Below are 21,700 nucleotides of genomic sequence, written 5' to 3'. Positions count from 1 at the left end.
AACGCCCCGGCGGTTTTCCAGTCCTTAATACCGTTTTTTCCCATGTATAATGCGCCGCCATGTATAATACGCACCCTAAAAATGGCATGTTGATGCTGGAAAAAAGCCTGTACCCATGTATAATACGCACCCAAATTTTGACTCCTACTTAAGTCCGTAAACGTAGAATAATTTCAGAAAAAAGATCATCTTTGGGAACAACCGGATGTTATTCTGCCGGTCAGTATCACTGCGCATGCGCTAGCAAACTCAATAGCGAAGAAATGTTTCGGATTTGTGTAGGGTACATTGTGACTGCAAACGAGCAGGTGATCGAGCAAGCGTCTGATACGAGAGCATTGTGTTCGTATGGAGCGTGTTTGAAGTGAACAGCAGAGAAGAAAGCGCATCTGTAATGGCGGCCTCCGTATGATATCCGGATTAAAAAAAAAAAAAAAAAAAAAAAATTGTACCCATGTATAATGCGCACCCCAGATTTTTGGACAATAAATTTGTTAAATTTTGCGCATTAGTATAGATGGAAAAAAACGGTAAATGACGTCCTAAGAGACATGCTGGACAAATTTGTGTTTATTTGGACGACATCCTCATCTTCTCCCGTTCGCTCCCTGAACATATCAGACATGTCTGGGCGGTGCTGCGCCGCCTCCTGGAGAATTCGCTCTACGTGAAGGCAGAGAATTGCGAGTTCCACGCCCCCTCTGTCAAATTCCTGGGCTACGTGGTGCGTGAGGGATCCATCGAAATGGACCCCGGGGAGGTGCAAGCGGTCACGTCATGGCCTGTTCCCGATACACGCAAGCGGCTGCAACAGTTCTTAGGATTCGCAAACTTTTATCGCCGCTTTATTCGTGGATACAGCATGGTGGCCGCGCCCCTGACGCCTTTACCAGCCCTACCTCCCCGTACAAATGGACAGAACGGGCAGAACAGGCATTTCGAGAGCTTAAGAGGAGATTTACATCCGCTCCCGTCCTCCGAGTTCCCAAGCCCGACAGACGATTTGTGGTCAAGGTGGACGTCTCGAACGTGGGTGTCGGGGCGGTACTGTCCCAGCGTAGCAGCCAGGACGATCGTCTCCACCCGTGCGCCTTCTTTTCTCACTGCTTGTCAGCCTCAGAACAGAATTATGACATTGGAAATCGGGAGCACCTTGCCGTCAAGTTGGCCTTGGAGGAGTGGCGGCATTGGCTGGAGGGCGCCACCATTCCGTTCATTGTCTGGACCGACCACCGCAACTTGGAATATCTGAGATCGGCCAAAAGACTGAACGCGAGACAAGCACGGTGGGCTCTTTTCTTTGACCGGTTTGAGTTTTCTCTTTCCTACAGACCGGGTTCCCGCAACGCAAAAGTGGACGCCCTGTCACGTTTGTTTCCTGGTGGGGAGGAGGGGCAGGGCCCGCCTCCCACTATCCTCCCGAGCTCGGTTCAGGTGGCGGCTCTTTCATGGGAGATTGAGCGCCAAGTGGAAGCCGCCTCGCGCGATCAACTGCCCGGAAGGTCGCCTCTGTTCGTCCCTGAAGGCCTGCGGTTGTCCGTCCTGCAGTGGGCGCACAACTCACGTCTTGCCTGTCATCCCAGGGCTGCCCGCACGAGGTACGTGGTGGCCCAACGTATCTGGTGGCCCACCTGGCAAGTGGACAGCAGTGATTACATCAGAGCCTGCTCAATTTGTAACCTCTGTAAGACGTCTACTCTTCCTCCAGACGGGCTGCTCCAGCCCTTGCCAATTCCCCGGCGTCCCTGGTCTCACCTGTCGATCGACTTTGTCTTCGGAAGGGAACACAGTGGTCCTCACGGTAGTGGACCGTTTTAGCAAGATGACACATTTTATTCCTCTGCCTAAGCTCCCGTCTGCGAAGCAGACTGCGTCCATCATGGTGCGAGAGGTTTTTCATCACCACGGTCTCCCACAAGACATCGTGTCAGACCGCGGTCCACAATTCGCTTCCACCTTCTGGGCGGAGTTCTGTCGACTCCTCGGCGCCACGGCCAGCCTCTCCTCTGGGTTTCACCCTCAGTCCAATGGGCAAGCGGAGCGGCTGAACCAGGAACTGGGCAGGTCCCTCCGATGCATGGCCGCCGGAGACCAGCGCGGGTGGGTCCAACAGCTTCCCTGGGTAGAGTATGCCCACAATTCCCTCCCCAGCTCGGCCACGGGGCTTTCGCCTTTCCACTGTGTTTTCGGGTACCAGCCACCCTTGTTCGCCCACCAGGAGCGTCGTGCGGCGTGCTCGTCGGCCCTTGCTTGTGTCCACCGTTGTCATCGAGCCTGGGCGAGAGCCCGGATCGCTCTCCTCCGCTCAGTTTTAGGCTACGCCCGCCAGGCAAACAAGCGCCGGACGCCGGAGTACAGAGTGCGGCAGCGTGTGTGGCTCTCGACGCGGGATTTGCCGCTGCGAGCGGGATCCCGCAAGCTGGCGCCCCGCTTTGTTGGACCGTTCCCTAATCCGAAGGTGATTAGCCTGTCCGCCGTCCGTCTTCTCCTTCCAGAGTCCATGAAGGTTCACTCCACGTTCCATGTCTCCCGTGTGCGGCCCATCTTTGAGAGCACGTTGGCGCCGGCGCCCGTTCCGCCGCCGCCGCCCCAGCTCGTTGAATGGGGTCCGGCTTACGCTATCCGCTCCTTGCTCCAATCGGCGCGGTCGTGGCCTCCAGTACCTCGTGGACTGGGAGGGTTATGATGACGCGCACCGCTCCTGCCGAGCCGCTGGATACTCGACCATTGCGGAGTTTCATCGCTGTCATCCGGACCAACCGGGTCCTCGGCGCGGACGTCCAAGGAGGGACGAGGGGACCAGGGGGAAGGGTCTGGGGCAGCCTTGTCCGCCGGCACCGGGGTCTTCTGCTCCCGCGTCTGTCGATCCTGCGTCCGCCGAGGAGTCGGACGCTTTAACGGAATATTGCCCCCTCCACTTGGTCGTCCGGGAGGGTTTCTCTCTTTTTTATTTTTTTTGGTTCCTGGTGACGTCAGACCCTTGTGGTGGGGGTTCTGTCACGTGCTAGCGCCACCTGCGACACGACCACGACCCTCCTGTCAGCGGACTCGCTGCCACCTGTCGCGGGCTCATTGACAGCACTATATCAGCGCTGCCAGCGCAAACCCGCGTGTCAGCCTGTCCCGTGATGCCGCTTCGCTCATCCGTTCCTGTAAGCCTGACTCGCTTAACCATTTTGGTATTCCCAGAGAAGTGCCTGTCCGCCCCAGCCAGATCGCCGCTCCAGCACCCACTATTCCCATCTTTCCCCACAATAAAGTCTCTGTCGCTACGTACTTGGCTGTAGTGTCTTCACCCTTACAGTTCCATCCCGTTGACAATGCGCTTCCTTTAATAGAGCTGAAGCGCGCTTCCTTGACAGACTACAATGCTGCTCGTTCGGTCATGTGGCTTTTTTAAAGCGATACGCGCACCGACACGTGTGCTCATTTGCATGATGTGGCTCTTTGCGATGACACAGTAAGAAAATGTGGCTCTTAGTCTCTGACTGGTTGGCCACCCCTGACCTAGTATATACATTAATTAATTTAAGTAATTATATTTTATATTGTATTGTTTCATATACCGTTTTTTTCCGTGTATAGTGCGCCCCCATGTATAGTACGCACCCCTAACAATGGCATGCTGATGCTGGAAAAAAGCTTGTACCCATGTATAATACGCACCCAATTTTTATGAATTTTTTTAAAAAAAATTTTTAATTTTTTTTTTTTTTTTTTAAGTCCCAAAGATCGTCACATACGCAGGGAGGCAATGGGTCCCATTTTTAAAGTCTTTGGTATGGTCTTAACTAGGCTGGATGTCATTTTTTTTGTTGGCGTTGATTTCTCCGACTGCCCCTAAACGCACCACCGCGCTCCGTGCGCACACGGCGGCTCTGTATGGGAGAGACGTTGAAGAGGAATAAAAACACCCTTGGAAACCAAAACTTGCCCCTCGTCGTGACTCGGAGCCGCAACAAATGTTTCGGATTTGTGTAGGGTACATTGTGGCAGACGGCAAACTAGCAGGTGATCGAGCGAGCGTCTGATACAAGAGCATTGCGGTCGTATGGAGCGTGTTTGAAATGAACAGCAGAGACGAAAGGAACAAGGCAAAGTGTTGTGAAATAAAATATTACCTGTAATACGCATTTTGTTATTTGCTGATTGAAACTGCTAATTAAACTGTGAATTGAAACTAATAGGTGGAGAACTGAACTCTCGCTCTTTATATAGCTGACGTGTCTTGCGCAACCGTTCTGCGCATCTGTAATGGCGGCCTCCGTATGACGTCCGGTCCGCGATGGAGATTAAAAAACAAACAATATTTGACAATAACACACCATCGAGGATTGCACCATCGCATCAAACGATGTATCGTCAATTATGAATTTTACTAAGTGTGTTGGGCAGGATGGCTGAATGCGATGCGCGATTGACAACAAACAAGAAGAAAGGTGAGTTTTATTTCGGGGGAGATTTGTCGTGTCTCGTCCCCAGTTTTGCTACGTGTCTAGGTTGCCATAGTTTCTGTTCGTGTCACCCCGCTCTTCCTGTGTCACCTCAATCGATGTAACGTGTTTTGTATTTAAGTCCTGTCTGCCCCTCGCTCACCGTTGGATCATTGCATGTGTTACTGTCATTCTGTTCCTGTCTTTGGTAATGTCACCCTGTCTTTTTGTTCCACGACTTTGTCGGTCAGTCCTGTTGTTGGTTTTGTTGTAGCATGACTTTATTTAAAAAAAAAAAAAAAAAAAAAAAATACTTTTTTTTTTCTTTGTACCCATGTATAATACGCACCCCAGATTTTAGGACAATAAATTAGTAAAATATTGCGCACTATACACGGAAAAAAACGGTACTCATTTAAATTGAAAATATATTTTATTTTTTAGTTGCAGTCAATCAATAATGTGAACATGTATTTTATTTTATTTAAGTAATTATATTTATATTGTATTGTTTCATATATTCATTTTAATTGAAATTTTATTTTTTAGTTGCAGTCAATCAATAATGTGAACATGTATTGTAACATGAAAAGTGAACGTGTTGTGAAAGAGGATGCTTGTGCACTGAGATTAGTTTTTTACTCATTTCTATTTAAAACAATAAGTTTTTCCAATGTTTTAAAATTGATCCTGTTGCGCTTTTTGGACACAACGCCCACCGTTGAAAACACTTTGAGAATAATTGTCAATTTTTGTCTATGTGAAGCCCTTTGAGACTGCTTGTGATTTAGGGCTATACAAATAAACTTGACTTGACTTGACTTGATGCTCTTTTCGCCCCCGAGTGTCGGTCAGAACACAGGAGGGAAGACCTGGTTCAGTTTTGATTGCTTTAATGAATTATTGGCAAAAAAGTAACAGGCACTGTGGCTCATAGGGGCATACAGGCAAACTGACAAAAGGGTATTGTTTGAAGTGTGTGAAGAGTGTGTGTGGTTTGTGGTGTGCGTGTGTGTGTGTGTGTGTGTGTGTGTGTGTGTGTGTGTGTGTGTGTGTGTGTGTGTGTGGTTCTGCAACGGACAGAATTACAACACGTAAATCAATGCTCAACTTCTGACTTCACACAACACTTGTAGACGGCACACTGTCACGTGCTGGCGCCACCTGTGACAGGACCACGCCCCCCCTGTCAGTGGAATTGGCGCCACCTGCCACGGGCTCATGGACAGCGCTATATCAACCCCGCCAGCGCAGACCCGAGTGTCAGTCTGTCCCGTGATGTTGCTTCGCTCTCCGGTCCCTGAGAAACTGACTCACTTGAAGATTCGAAGATCCCGCAGAATAGCCTGTTTCCACCAGCCAGATCGCCGCTCCAACGCTAGCGCCAGCTGTTCCCATCTTACCCCCGCCCGCAATAAAGTCTCTGTCGTTACGCACTTGGCTGTACTATCCGATCCCTTACACACACATTACATAACTAACTGCGCGTAACGATTCCACTATACTAAATAACCATAAATGAAATACTCTCGGCAACACACCAAACATAAGTCATCGAGACAACAAAATACATTTGCTGGCGACCGTTAGTTGCTGTGTCGCTGCATAACGGCTAGTCGTACGATGCGAGGCAAATTTAAAGGAGCCCACCGGAGCTGTCAATCAAACGGCGCGCACACGAAGCAAACCGCAATCAGACAAACGGCACAACAGTGGACAGTAATAACAATGAAATCTATATACTCACTTTGTGTCAAGGACGCACACAATCACAGGCTGTGATCACAGCAACATACTCAGTCGATACCTGCAATGTTTAACTTACCGCTGCGCACAAGCTCCAACAATCGCGATAAGCTGAGGTAACTCACGCGAGACTTAAGGAGCGGTGACGTAACTTCGTTTTAAAGATATCTGGCGCCGTCTAGTGTTGTGAATGGTTGTAATGTCTAGACCCCGAATGTAAGACGACCCCCACTTTTTCAGTTTTATTTCAATGCAAAAAACATCATCTTATATTCGGGCCAATACGGTACTATAAGACAGTGGTCCCCAACCTTTTTTGCGCCACGGACCGGTTACATGTCAGAAATATTTTCGGGGACCGGCATTTATATAAATAAATAATACATTTATATAGTTAATAAATAAATAATACATTTATAATAAATATATAAATACGATGAAATAAAATGATACGACTGACATAAAACCAAGTACAAATGACAAAAATAAAACTCACCATTACGTTGAATTAGTTGGAGCACTGAGTTTGTTTCTCAGAAACGAGCCGGTCCCATCTAGACGTAATCGGAGACAATGACACCCGAAGTGATTAAGGTTTGCCTTTTATTGCAGGATGCTTGGTCTCCATGTGTTGAAGCAGTTTTGAATGCTTCATTGCCTGGTTAGTTAGCCTGTCGCCACATATTAGCTTTGCGGGCTCGACTGGGGAAACATGTCACGTGACCGGGACGAGTGTCTTGACCGGAATTAATTGATCGTCGATAAAAAAAAAAAAAATTCTGTGCAGCTTGGCGGCCCGGTACCAAGTGACCCACGGACCGGTACCGGTCCGCGGCCCGGTGGTTGGAGACCACTGCTTCATACACTTTACGACACTTTACCACTATTTTATCTTCTTTTTGTAAATATTCATAGCTTATATTTTTAGTTTTACTACAATTGCTGTTATTTTTCCATATTTTTCTTTTTACATTATATTATATTGTACTCTATTTTTTATGCCGGAGGACTACGGTCCAGAAGTCTCTTTTTGCACCTTTATCCCCCAACTTGTACCTTCCTGTAAATCGAGCTGTTTTTACATGCAGTTTCTCACACGTGAGATTAATAAAGTTCCTCTTATCGTATCTTATCTTATCTTATCTTATCTTATCTTATCTTATCTTATCTTATCTTATCTTATCTTATCTTATCTTATAAGAGACCTAGAGTTTCAGTCTGTCTCCTCCCACACAAAGAAAGCAGTTAATCATGGATTGGCCATTAATTCAAAATCCAATCGACATGGAAGCCGTAATAATTCAAAACGCTTTACGTCGCGAGAGAATCATCCGACCCAGATTAGATGTTTCATTATTTCTAGAAGAATATCTTTTCAAGCGCTACTGCTTTCTTTGAACAGTAAAAATTATCTCAATAACCTTCGCTGGCGGTGGAATGCCTGATGGTGTAATGCAGGGCTGTCAAACTCGTTTTTGTTACGGACTGCATTGTTGTCATAGTTTCCCTCGGAAGGCCATGACTGTCAACGTCGTCTATATACAAACGGTATAGGCTACACAACAATCTGATGAATAACTAGTTTTGAAATCAGAGACTAGTAAAAATTGTTCAAATAGTTTAAAAAGCTGAATGGTCATCAAAATTGATGGCAATACCTAGATTTTTAAAAAGTGAAGACAATTTGTAATATGGGTAATGACTAGGGGTGTAACGATACATCGATACACATCGATTAATCGATATAATGCTCTACGATTTATTGGCATCGATGCTAAAGGTAAACATCGATTTATATCGCCGTGTTTGACCTCGGACATTAGACGCGACTTTATTTTGAAATCCAGTTCATTGTTGCTTGCTTCCTCTTTCCGGGAGCAGGGAGCAGTGCGCGGCGTTGCTGCACGTGAAAGGGGAGTCGACAACTAGTACGCGGCTCCTGGGCTGGTGCTATGGCTAGTGTCCAAAAAGACGAGGAAATTTGCTCCCCTTTAGGCTTCAAGTCATTCGTTTGGAAGCACTTTGGATTCCAAAGAAAAGATGGCTCAACGGACAAGACACGTGCAGTTTGTAAATCCTGCCATGCGGTGATCAAATATTCAGGGAGCACAAATCTCGCCGCACATTTAAAGAAAAAACACGACATCAAAGTTCAGTGTTAAAGTAAGCAATTTGTATACTACAATACTCTTGTAATTTCCTAAATAAAGAGTTTGCAGTACCTTGTTGATTTTGCGTATGAATTGTTGTAAATCAGGATATTGTTCTATATTTTTTATTTAAAAAAAAAAATAATCGATCGTAGAGCACTATATCGCGATATATCGTGAATGAATCGCAGCAGGCTTTAAGATATCGGCAAATATCGTATCGTAGTTCTTTATATCGATATTATATCGTATCGTGACAAAACCCGCGATTTACACCCCTAGTAATGACACAAAATCGATGCAAAAATTTGTCATCGCGGGCCACATAAAATGATGTGGCGGGTGTTAGGGTTTGCAGAATATCTTCATCGTATGATTATGTTGGAATGTAACCTGTAATCACACACGCAGGGAGGCAATGGGTCCCATTTTTATAGTCTTTGGTATGGTCTTAACTAGGCTGGATGTAATTTCTTTTGTTGGCGTTGATTTCTCCGACTGCCCATAAACGCACCACCGCGCTCCGTGCGCGCATGTGAAAAAGGCGTGCGGACGTGAAAAAGGCGGCTCTGTATGGGAGAGACGTTGAAGAGGAATAAAAACACCCTTGGAAACCAAAACTTGCCCCTCGTCGTGACTCGGAGCCGCGACAAATGTTTCGGATTTGTGTAGGGTACATTGTGACAGCAAACGAGCAAGCGTCTGATAAGAGAGCATTGCGGTCGTATGGAGCGTGTTTGAAGTGAACAGCAGAGACGAAAGGAACAAGGCAAAGTGTTGTGAAATAAAATATTACATGTAATACGCATTTTGTTATTTGCTGATTGAAACTGCTAATTAAACTGTGAATTGAAACTAATGGGAAGAAAACAATTCTCGCTCTTTATATAGCTGACGTGTCTTGCGCATCCGTTCTGCGCATCTGTAATGGCGGCCTCCGTATGACGTCCGGTCCGCGATGGAGATTAAAAAACAAACAATATATGACAATAACACACCATCAAGGATCGCACCATCGCATCAAACGATGTGTCGTCAATTATGAATTTTACTGACTAGGTGTGTTGGGCAGGATGGCTGAATGCGATGCGCGATTGAAAACAAACAAGAAGAAAAGTGATTTCAAGTTTTATTTCGAGGGAGATTTGTCATGTCTCGTCCCCAGTTTTGCTATGTGTCCAGGTTGCCATAGTTTCTGTTCGCGTCGCCCCTCTCTTCCTGTGTCACCTCAATCGATGTAACGTGTTTTGTATTTAAGTCCTGTCTGCCCCTCGCTCACCGTCGGATCATTGCATGTGTTACTGTCATGATGTGGTTTCTATTCCTGTCTTTGGTAATGTCACCCTGTCTTTTTGTTCCACGACTTTGTCGGTCAGTCCTGTTGTTGGTTTTGTTGTACCATGACTTTATTTTTTAAAAAAAAATTAAAAATTAAAAAAAAATTGTACCCATGTATAATGCGCACCCCAGATTTTAGGACAATAAATTAGTTAAATTTTGCGCACTATACACGGAGAAAAACGGTAGCTTGTCCCGTCTAGACAAAAGTAGTTGACCAAAGTGCTAAGATCTTTTAACTGATTGACTAGACGCAGAGGAAGCAATCAAAGTTGCTTTGTTTACAGAAAGTCGTAAAAGGCCCCCTGCTATGCTTTGATCAGCAGGGGACCGGCTTCACCCCAACCTGTGTGTTCCCACACCCCCACTTTCAACCCCACTCTGTTTCTCTCAGTAAATATGCATCTGAAAAGGCCTGAGTCAGACCTCCGTTCGACCATCGCTGTAAGCACAGCTATGAATGGACTCTCCGCCTGCAGGTGTTTGAAATGACTTACTTGACTCCAGTGTGGTTCTTGCAAAATAAGTTAGAGTGAGCACCACCCTAACATTTTGGTGCCGAAACCCGGGACTCTCATACCCGCCATCTGGCTGACGGAGGAGGACGTGCTGCATTGTCGACAAGCCAGCGTCCTTTATGGGGACCCAAGTTCCTGGGGGTGCACATCAGTGAGGATCTCTCCTGGTCCACCAACACCGCATCACTGGCAAAGAAAGCCCAGCGCCGCCTGTACTTCCTGCGGAAACTCAGGCGAGCGAGCGCTCCTCCGGCCGTCATGACTGCATTTTACGGCGGCACCATTGAGAGCGTCCTCTCCAGCTGTATTGCTGTTTGGGGTGGCGGCTGCACTGACTACAACTTGAAGGCCCTGCAGCGCATAGTGAACACTGCTGGTAAGATTGCTGGTGCTTCGCTCCCCTCCTTGAAGGACATTTACACCTCCCATCTCACCCGCAAGGCGACCACGATTGTGAGTGATGCGAGTCACCCCGCTCACTCTTTGTTCGAGCTTCTGCCCTCTGGGAAGAGGTACAGAAGCCTGCGCTCCCGCACCACCAGACTCTCAAACAGCTTCATACTCCAGGCTGTTAGGATCCTGAACTCGCTCCCCCGTTCTGCGTAGCATCCTGTACTTTTACTGTCTGTACTGTCTGTATGCACACTGGCTCTTATTTGTTGTGTTATCTGTTTATTTATTATTTATTATTACTCTTATTATTTATTGTTTGTGCCTTTTTGTTTATGATGTTTTTTTACTTTTGCGCTATGCTTGCTGGCTCCGTTTTGCTCCTCTTATTTATTGTGTTATCTGTTTATTTATTATTTATTCATCACTCTTACTATTGATTGTTTGAATTTTTGCCTTCTTGTTTTTATATTGTGTCGCGTACTTGTATGTCTATTGTGTTATGTGTCTCGTCACCGTGGGATAGAGAAAAACGTAATTTCGGTCTCTTTGTGTGTTGTGACATGTGGAGAGATTGACAATAAAGCTGACTTTGACTTTGACTTTGACAAGAAAGTCCTGGGAAGAGAATTCCTTCGCTGGGCCAGCATCTTAGGTCTGCCTTCGTCTGTCAGAGGTGGATTGACGGGGTCCGGCATTGCAGCGGACCGAGGAGACAAGTAAGTCATAGAAAAAAGCGCAGATACGGCTTTGGTTTGTCCAAGCTATGAGATACGGCTTTGGTTTGTCCTAGCTATGAGATACAGCTTTGGTTTGTCCGAGCTATGAGATACGGCTTTGGTTTGTCCTAACTATGAGATACGGCTTTGGTTTGTCCGGGCTATGAGATACGGCTTTGGTTTTTCCAAGCTATGAAACAGCTGGGGTTCAAGTCCCAGTGGAAGGAACGGGCTAAGAAAAAGAACAGAGCTTCTTTTTCTTAATTGAAGAAGGGCGTAGATTCTTTTTTTTTTGTTGTTGTCCGTTGTTCCAAGCTGTTTGCATGAATGTTGTGTGGTTGAGAGAGTGCGACTGGTAGGATAAATTCACTGCAAAGAGAATTTGGTGGAAGGTCAATTTAAACCTGCATCCTCAAAGAAAAGAAAAAAAATTGTAAAAATTGTATAAACCAAAAATACCAAATTAAGATGGGAAATAAGAACGGTAGATCTCTATCTCTTGAAGAAGATGAGAAGTTCATGGCGAGTAAATGTCTTAATTGTATGCAATACATGCCGAAGTGGAAGAAAAAGTATGGTGTAGAAGGGAAGTTGAAAGTTGAAGTGTGGAAGATAGTGGTTGATGTTTTGGAGGAGAGTGTAGATAGGACGACAAAGGGACAGAAAAAGAAAAGGAAAGAGAGAGAGTTGAATTGTGCTAGAATGTGGTTGAAAGCTTCACAAGAGAGAAGAGAACAAATTAAAGAGACAAAAAATGGAAAGATAAAAAGTGATGAGACCACCATTCAATTAAGATTTGGGAAAGAATTCTGGGTGCACAGTGGCATCCCATTCGATGATGCAGCTGAGAGTGCTTATCTGCAACATCTTAGAAATGCGCTCCTCACTGTTTCACCCCCCGACTTAGGCAACTGGGTGAGGAAACACTTGGTGGAAGCAGACACTGCTTGTGTTGTGACGATTGAGAAAGGCAAATGTTCTGATGTATTTCATCTAGATGATGATAATGATCTAAATGAAGATGCAACGATCTTCTTCCGAAGCTCCCAAAGGGGCAGAGGAAGAGTTAGAGACCAACATGGTCGCAAGCCGCCATATAATTCAAAACCCCCATCAGGTTCTGACAACTGTTGGAACTGTGGGAAACGTGGACACTGGTCAAAAGAGTGTCGTCGTGCAAAACAATACCAATCAAAGGGTGGAGGAGGAGGCAGAGGAAAAGCCACATTTTCAACATGTCAAGCTCCCCCCCCCCCTTTTTGACCGCTCATGCTAATACAGAGACATTGTATGCTACATTTAATAGAAATTATTGATTGGTTGGGTTGTAAGATTATACGATCTTCTATATGCAAGCTGAATCTGAGAGATTGAGTTCTTTAAATTTGAGAACAAAGAAAAAACTTAATTTAATTAATTTGCCAGCTGTTTTTTGTTTGTGTGGAGTTTTTTGGATTGGTGGATTGTTCTATCGGGAACCTTGAGTTGGAAATGGTATATGAATGTCGTGTGGAGAGCTTGGATGAATTGGGACCAATGTGATAGAAAGACTCCTTTTTGGAGGCTGTGTGAGATGCAAATGAGCATTGATGACTGAATGCCCGACTGAAGGGAAAATACAGGTTGAACGGTTGAAGTTGTTGGAGACTGCTATGGACAAGTAGTTGAGCGACTTTGAAGGAAGAATGATTTTGAGTAAGTTAGATGCTAGAAAGGAAAAAAAAAAGAAACAAATGCAAGCAAAAGAAAACTAAAGGTTGCTTTTGAGAAGAGTTGCAAAGAACAGACGAAGAACAGCCCTTGATTTGCGTTTGGCGGTCGTCAGAGTGGTTCCAAGACCTGCGTCTTGTGGTTTGTCATTTGTAACGTTTGGCTGTTGTGAACTTCCCAAACAGACATAAGTGATTTGGGCTTTTGTTGTTGGTTGTAATTAGTTAGTGGGAGGACTGCTAGAGCTTGCTCCTTCGGTGTCTCACCTGTGCCTTCCTGCCTTCCATTGTCTCCACTGAGACTGGACTGTGGAGGGGGGAGTGTGGTATTGTGGTGTGAAAAGGGTGTAGGAGCCGGCTCCTGTGGTGATTGATATTGTAATTTGATTGTGGGGGAGACTGATGTAGGTGTGGGGCTCTGGACTCTGCGGGTAGCTGTTTGCTGGGTTGGCGGGGGTGGGGGACGACGGCATTGATTGTCCCAGTACTGGCCAGGCTGGGATAAATCAGTATGAAAATGCCGGCCCCCCCCCTCTTGCTTCCCTTGCTGTGGCTGCGCGCGGAGTGCGGTCATACCCACTCCGGGGGTGTGCTGAGTGCGTGGTAGCAAGTGATATTGAAGCAGGGTGATGCCTAGGGAAGGTGTGACAATAGTTGCACGAAGGATAAAAGGCACTGAGGAAAGAAAAAATAAATAAATAAATAAATAATAAAAAAGAAAAAAGGAAAGGTACCATCAAAACGTCAAAAAAGAGGATGGCGTTTGCGCAGCGTTGTTTGTTGGTATTGTTTGTGAGCTGTGTCTCTGCTGTTTTTGTGTTGTCTGTGTGTTGTGTTATGTGTTAGAAGGATGAAATTCGCTAATATAGGTGCACTAAAGAATTTATTTATCTGTTGTCTATCTGATTTGCACCGCAAAACAAAATAAATTTTGTTAAGATAGGAAGGAAAAATAAAAAAGCGAGCAATTTGTTTATGGGCAGAAACTGGTCCACGCTCCTTTAATGCCTAGCCTTGGTTAAACAAAATTTGAGAGATGGAAAGTGTTAGAAAAATGTATATATATGTTATCATGCGTTCTCTAATCAATGCCTTACTGCAATATTACTGCAATATATGCTTGCTGTTTGGCCTTGCTGTTTTTATGATGTACCACAGTAGGACAGTTCCTTTCTAACAAAGACCACTTTGTTAGACAACATGCCTCATTGCTGTCCTGCACCCCAGATGAACCTCCAAGTGACCATTAAAGTCAGGGTTTTCCTAACTATCTTTATCGTAGGATTAGGTTGGAATGTATATAACCAGTAATAAATAACTTAGCTTGTTGCATCCTACACAATGTCGTAAAACTTCCCTTGCTATGTTTTAACTAGAGGTCAAAGGGTTTTTCTTCTGTATCCAGTCCACTCAAACTCCTCTTCCCAGATGTTCTTATCAGTATGTAAACACCTAGTGTCTCACACTGTGGGTAGGGCAAATCCAAATAAAAAGAGCGGGAGTGCCTACAGATTTTTAGTGTGTGTAGAGATTGTCTCAAGCTATCTGTACTGCACTCCTCGCGAGAAAAGACTTAATATTCTGTCTCACTTGTGGTTTGTTTGCTGTTGCTCTTCTATTCACTTATTCAGTCAGCGAAATAAACTTGACAGAAAGAACTTGCTTTCTGGAATTGGATGATGTACGATTATGAAATAACGACATTTCAAAGCTAAATTTAAAATTTGAGAATAAGAGAGCAATTGAGTTAAAGTTAAGAAACTACAACAGTTAACTATTATATTACTTTACCAGCAGTTATTTTGTTTATTTTTTTTATTCGATTGGTGGATTGGGTTGTCACGTTGAGAAAGGAAAGGAAACGATACAAATGGGCAGCTGTATTGAGCCATGGTGTCACGTGCCGTTGACACCTGGCTCAACAGGGGGGATGGAAGGGCAGTTCAGTCAGCCTTATACAACATATGAATTTGATTCATATTCAAAACGTTTATAAAAAAAAAAATTGTAGAGCTTGTTTAACATGTGCTAAAAACAATCCACAGGGTTATAGTGCCTGGTCATAGTAGATGCATTCTAAAAATGGATTGAATTGGCTTCAAAATAAACACTGAATGCCTTAACAGTGGCAAAAACGTTATGTAAAGAAATAATACCTTGTCAACAACTGCTGTAGATGTCAAAGGATGGAATCACTATCTCTAAAATGGATGTGGATAGTTTGTTTTAGGTGACTATAAGAGTAACTGGTAAAATAAACAATTGATTGCTAATGGCAAAACAAGCTGCAAAGACAGGAAAAATAATGAATGTCATGTGTATGGGTTCACGACCAATTCTTTATGTTGTTGATAAAAGATTGTGTGAAATCTGTCACGTCTACTGATTGTGAAATGTGCGACAGAGTGTTCTATATAATATCCATTGAAGAAAAAAAATACAAATAAAAGAAACCATTGCTTTTAGAGAATGTAGTCAACCAAAATTGTATATGTACCGACATGCCAAGATCTGGGAAAAAGCTGGAAAAAACAAAAACATAATATCTTTAAATTTGAGAGGCGGCGATGATCTGACTGAAATTGATGCAATTAAAGTCCCCAGAGGAGTTCCTGATTAATAAGAATTAATTGACCAAATTGAAGCGGGATGGGAGTCCTCCATTTGCTGCTGGTGGACGATGAACAAGAACGTTGACAGGATAAATTACATCCATTGCAACATGCAGAAATTGGGCAAACGGACACAAGCGGGACTTGAGGCAGTAGACAAACAGCTAGCCACGCCTTCCCTAATGTCAATCCAGAACCGCAATGCTCTTGTTATGTTGTTGTCTGGGAAAGGAAGGGTCTGCGCAATGTTCAGGGAACAATGCTGCACCTTCATCCAGAATGACACCGCCCCTGATGGGAGCCTGACGAAGGTGATTGCAAGCTTGCAATCCCTCAACACGAGGATGAAAGAGCACAACAAGTGACTGCTTTTGGGAAGTATAAAGCCCTTGTGTCCTCAATTACTGCTATACTCATCTTGTGTGGATGTTGTTGTATTCCGTGTCTCCAAGCTCTGTTTAACCGTCTCATCACTACAGCAATATCGCCCATGGAAGACGAGATGGCCCGGGTATGCCTAATGTCTGAACGGCAGCATGTTGATGATGATGATGCAATTTTTGCACTTGAGTTTACAGGGTTTTTCCCAGATCTGTGTTTCCGAATGATGATGTCGCAACATTTAGCTTCTTTGGTGGAAATATTTGTGCGCATACTTGTGATCCGACAACTGAAAATCAAGAGAAGTGGTTGTTTTGGTAATGTAAAAATTGAGCAAATGTGTGATAAACAGGAGGGAAATGTTGGAATAATTTAAGTGAAGCCTTGGCCTGCCAGACCTGTAGGCCTTGTCTTTACGAGTTTATGGCTTTCCTTTTATCTACGTTCTTCCTCTTTAGTGACAGGGATGTCTTTTGATCCCTGTCAGCCATATGTATCCTTCCTGTCCTTATGTTAGCTGTGTGTTTTTGTTCCTGTAAGAGGCCTTCACTAACAATGAGCAGAGATTATTTGCATAGGCGAAATGTTCTTATTTGGTTGAAAGAAACTCTATTCCTTTTAGTTAACTGTAGGTTTGGTTCATAGATTGTTGTTGATCAGAACTGGTTTTCTTTGTTAAGTGTTAAACACAGTTTGAAGTGGTTGCGTACAAGTTATCCTATATTTACTCAATGTTTGTTTAAGGAACTGCATACCAGTTACCTTACATTTACTTAACATTTGTTTTAGTGTTAAGAACAAGTTACTTATTGTTATTGAGTGTTAATTTACTAAGTAGATAAAGTCCAGCAAAGGTCTAGTTGCATTGTTCCACAGGAAAGCGGCAATTGAAGTTATCTGATCTCACTCGCGGACGACTCGGCCAACAACTGGAGAAGAACAGATGGACAAACTCTGCGGGGGTCACGGGCCGACAATAAAGTGCTAGTTCACACCACACTACATTCCTTAGCTAATCAACGTTGCTACAGACACAATCTTCCCTCCCTTTGGAGTAGCAACACCTCTGTAACCAGGGCAACCAAAACAGTGATGAGAGGAGCAGAAGAAACACCTCAAATGACTAATGCAAAGGTTGCAGAAAAGGTGCTGTTTTTTGCTGTTTTCCGGACGTGCTGCTGTTCTTTCGGTGGCGGATCCAGATCGGGATTTGGTCAGCAAACTACTGCGGATACGGAAGCAAAGACCGAGGTCCAGATCACCCCAACGTTCTGGGTGAAGGTCCCAAGAAGGAGGGGGACGGAGCCTGCGTCGACTGGACCCTATAAATTGGTGGAGCGCATCTCACATGCCGTCCGGCTGGCCGGCAAAGGAGATTCGTGGTATCATCTGTCCCAGTGCGCCCCAGTGAAGGGTTCCTGCAAGGAACCAGATCAGCCATCGACAGTCCCCGCCCTAGTTCATACAGAGGCAGAATAATCCTCTTCCCCCTTGGTGGCCAGGTAGTCCACCCTGAGCCACTGAAGACAACGGCCACGCAGCAGATATTTCCAAGTTCTCCCCGGACGGAGCAGATCTGCGAAGGGGGTGAGAATCGTGCTTACCCTCCACCAGTGGGCGTGCCAAGCCCCCAACGGCTGAACAATCACGAGCAATTTTTATCTTGATTGATAACATTCTGGTCGCCTAAGGCAGAGGGACCGTGTAACTCTTTTCCTGCATTTAATCTGGCTGCAGGTTTTTAAATTACACACACAATTTGGACTGGAGTATTGAGGAAAAAACCTCACTGGAAGTTATTGCTTTGATTGTATTTTCTTACTTATGTTTGATTGTTCGGGTTTGACATAATCATATGATAAAACAGGAGGGATATGTTAGGGTTTGCAGAATACCTTCATCGTATGATTATGTTGGAATGTAACCTGTAATAATTTAACTAGCTTGTCCTGTCTAGACAAAAGTAGTTGACCAAAGTGCTAAGATCTTTCAACTGATTGACTAGACGCAGAGGAAGCAATCAAAGTTGCTTTGTTTACAGAAAGTCGTAAAAGGCCCCCTGCTATGCTTTGATCAGCAGGGGACCGGCTTCACCCCAACCTGTGTGTTCCCACACCCCCACTTTCAACCCCACTCTTTCTCTCAATAAATATGCACCTGAAAAGGCCTGAGTCAGACCTCCATTCGACCATCGCTGTAAGCACAGCTATGAATGGACTCTCCGCCTGCAGGTGTTTGAAATGACTTGCTTGACTCCAGTGTGGTTCTTGCAAAATAAGTTAGAGTGAGCACCACCCTAACAGCGGGCCGTATCTGGCCCCCGGGCCTTGAGTTTGACATATATTTTGTAGTGGTACACTTGCCTGTCTTGTGTGTCGGCATCATGAGTTCGATTCCCACACACCCCAAACGAGCACTCGATTGATAATGACTTTTTATAGGAGTTGTGCACGTGCGTAACTCCAAGTGAACATACTGATTGGTTTAACTCAGATCAGCTTTTCTGGAACCGAATACTCAGAGTCTCCCATCTCAAAATAAGTCAACTCAGAGTTCAGGGATAGACTCAGAGTATGTTGAACCTGCTTTCTGGAATACCTCCCAGGAGTCTACGTAGACTTGGTGTAAAAGAAATGCAGGTGTAACCAGACAGAAATTAAATAACCAGGTGGCGGGACGTCAAACTTCCTTGTGGTTGTCTGCCGAGGCCGTGGACTAGACTAGGATTGGATGGCTCCTCACATCTGGTTCTGTTCCATTCTGGTTTGTTTGATTTGGTTGAGCTCGCTTCAATTCTGCTTGTTTCTATCCTGCTCGGTTCTGTTGGGGGATGTTCACTGGCATATTTTTTGCTTCTGTTCTGTTCTGTTCTCAATCAGTCCCGGCTGGCAGTGAGTAAAAGCAGATGGCATCTTGGATTGCACAGTTTCCATTTTTAGAAGCTGCTGTTGGTCAGTTACCTTGACGACAGGATACTTGCCGTGCAATAACAGCAGCAACGACAAGACCTCGGCTACTCCCTTGCCCCTCTGGCGCTAACACTAGCTTAGTACGAGAAATAGCAGCCAACATTCCCGGTGCCTTGTGGGAGGCCGACCAGCAACACGGCCGCTACTGAAATGGGAAGGAAAGGGAGTCGCGGCAGGAAGGGAGGAGGCGGGGGCCCGAGGGGCCGAGGGCTGACTCACAAACAGTCACTTATTCCATGCAGCACGTTGAAGGCTGGAAAAGTTGTGTCACGCTGCTTGAAAAGGGAGGGGGCCGACGGGGGATGCACTTTGGCCCTTCACGGGATGTAGCTTGTGTAGCAGACAAATTCAGTCTTTTTAGGGACAAACACGTCAATTGCAAGGCTGTCTTTTTGCAGTCTGTCTCTGTACTCGTCCGTCACGATATTGTCGACTTTTAAAGGGTTCGGTGCATCGTTGACTTTTGCGTCGTACCTTTAACCGCACGAGGTTGCGGGAATCATGGTGACTGTTTTTCAGCAAGGATTTACGTGAGACTGAAGACCAAAATGCGAAACGTCCTAAGTTTGGGATCATTTCACTCTTCAAAAGCAAAATTGGCCCACGCCCCGTTACCGTTTTGGAATCTTTTGGAAAGGTTCTCTATCTGCACCAGACCCCACACGCCAAAGCCGATCGGGCGCTCAAGACCTTTGCCGGTTCTGCGCTCGGATCCAATCAACAAACGAGTCGTCATCTGCCATGAGGTCATGCGCTCGGTGGGTGCTCTGTTGGCGTGGCATCATGCCAAAGATAGCCGATGCTCTTCTTTCTCTCGGCAGGACAGATGATGATTCCAGGTCCGAGTTTTGGCAGCATGGTGTCAGAAGCAGGGCTCTGGACTCGGACTCGGGGACTCGGACTTGTTGGACTCTGTCATTTTTGCCGGACTCGGACTCGGTGCTGATTTTGACCGAGTCCACTGAGTCCGACAATAAAAAAAATACGTTCAATTTTATTTTTATCATGCTGCTGAGAATGCGCGTAGGAATACTGTCCACAGCCCTGCTTGCTTGTTATGGAGACAAATTTAGTTGCGTGCGCGCCCGCGCCTGCCTGCCTGCGTGCGTGCACGTACAAGACCCACAATGCCCCGCGCGCAGCCAAGATGGAAGAACCCGGAAGCAGCGAGAGAACAATGTTTTGCCTCTAGATTTGGGGGGGAAACGGAGCATAAGTTACGATCAATGCGGCCACGTTGAGTTGCACTTAGGCTAATGTTTACATTATGTACCAATGTCAAGGACGATTATGTCACCCAGCTTATATCATTGATGTGTTTCGATAGTTGTGGGGTCGTCACTAATTATTTGTGTTTAGATAAATGTCTGATCTATAATGGTGTAATTAATGATTAAAACTTGAAAGTATCTGTTTATTGTATTCGTTTATATGTTTAATACAAACAAAGCCATCACAAAACTGTTATAATTATTTAGATTTTGATCTAAATTAGCCTTGAATAAAGACTAAGCAGTCCCATGAATTAACAGAAAAAATGGACAGCCGGACTCGGACTCGTGGTCAAGAGGCCGGACTCGGACTCGGTGCAAAAATCCGACCGAGTCCACAGCCCTGGTCAGAAGCTATTCATATCTCCACACTTGAGTGAGGTGGAATGGGCCCAAGGCGAACGTGAGCCCCATCGAACCGCATCAAGTGCTAATTGTTCCAAAAGTGGCCAAATGCAGCTCTGAGAAAAGATCCACCTTCATGCTGTCATTTTTCGCACATGACGGAACATAGGAATGGCCTCCGTTTTTTTAACAGGGCGACAACATGACATGGGCTGGGCAGATTTTCCAGGTGCCCACACACACAGACGCACACACGCGCGCGCGCGCACACACACACACACTTGTGTCCCCCAGAGCAAGCACAGGTGTAGCCTACCTCACGCGTGTAGCAGGCGTTCAGGGTCTGGTTGGTGTGTCGCAAGCGCTGGTCGAGCAGAGCGAGTGCAGCCTCCTGGTGCCGGAGTTGCTGGTGCGCCTCCGCCAGCCGCCGCTCCAGCTCGTCCTTGTCTTGCACGCACAGCGCCTCGGCACCCAAGATCTTTTCCTGGCTCTCCCGCAGGTCCTGGCGGCAGCGGGCCGAGCTCTTCAGGTCCGGAGATGTGGACCACACCACGATGACCACCAGGGAGATGACGGACCACAGGGCCAGAACAACCAGCGCCGCCTTGGTGCCGCTACCCATCTTGCCGGACTTGGACGTCGCCGCTGCCGTCATGTCGCTCCAAGCTTGTGCTGAAAACACAAGCGCACATGCACACGTTCCGAGGGGAACTCGGGAGCGGCCCCTTCTCCTCTCCTTCCCTTCGTTCCTCCTCCCACAGCACAGCACAGCACAGCACAGCCATCCTCCCCCACCTTCTTTCCTCAATTCTTCACCTGCTTTCAGTAACCATTTGTGCCAACAGCAAATGTGGAAAACTTTAGGCACGACTATTCATGTGTGTTGTCAAGTGATACGCCCTTAAAACTGTTGGGTTGAAAATTGGCTCAATGGGTTGTTTTGAAAAAAAAAAGTTAAAAAATGTATGTTAATGTGTATGTACATATACATATATATACGTATACATACATATACACATACATACACGGTCCGCAAAATGACCTGACACATTCGTAGGTTTAATAAAATGCAAATAAATTAAAGAAACAGAAAAGTTTTTTTATTTTTGAAAAGTAAAT

General features: G+C 45.5%; 1 protein-coding gene and 1 long non-coding RNA gene across 2 annotated transcripts in view; one reads left to right on the top strand and one right to left on the bottom strand.

Annotated features, from left to right (window-relative positions):
- si:ch211-1a19.3 (uncharacterized) overlaps window positions 1–21,347 on the bottom strand; it is a 44,065-nt gene extending 22,718 nt beyond the window's left edge. Inside the window, exon 1 of the mRNA XM_061296474.1 lies at window positions 20,898–21,347. Coding sequence (XP_061152458.1) covers window positions 20,898–21,236 — 339 coding nt within the window. The 5' untranslated portion in view covers window positions 21,237–21,347. The remainder of the gene's footprint in view (window positions 1–20,897) is intronic.
- LOC133166513 (uncharacterized) lies at window positions 18,828–20,426 on the top strand. The gene is made up of 2 exons (XR_009717816.1): window positions 18,828–19,723; window positions 19,787–20,426. It is a non-coding gene; the product is annotated as an uncharacterized LOC133166513 (long non-coding RNA).
- Window positions 21,348–21,700: the final 353 nt, after the last annotated feature.

The sequence above is a fragment of the Syngnathus typhle genome, linkage group LG14 (genome assembly GCF_033458585.1).
Source record: "Syngnathus typhle isolate RoL2023-S1 ecotype Sweden linkage group LG14, RoL_Styp_1.0, whole genome shotgun sequence".
Classification (NCBI taxonomy): Eukaryota; Metazoa; Chordata; class Actinopteri; order Syngnathiformes; family Syngnathidae; genus Syngnathus; species Syngnathus typhle.
The sequence above is the reverse complement of the archived record's forward strand: the minus strand, read 5'-3'. Positions and strand labels throughout refer to the sequence as shown.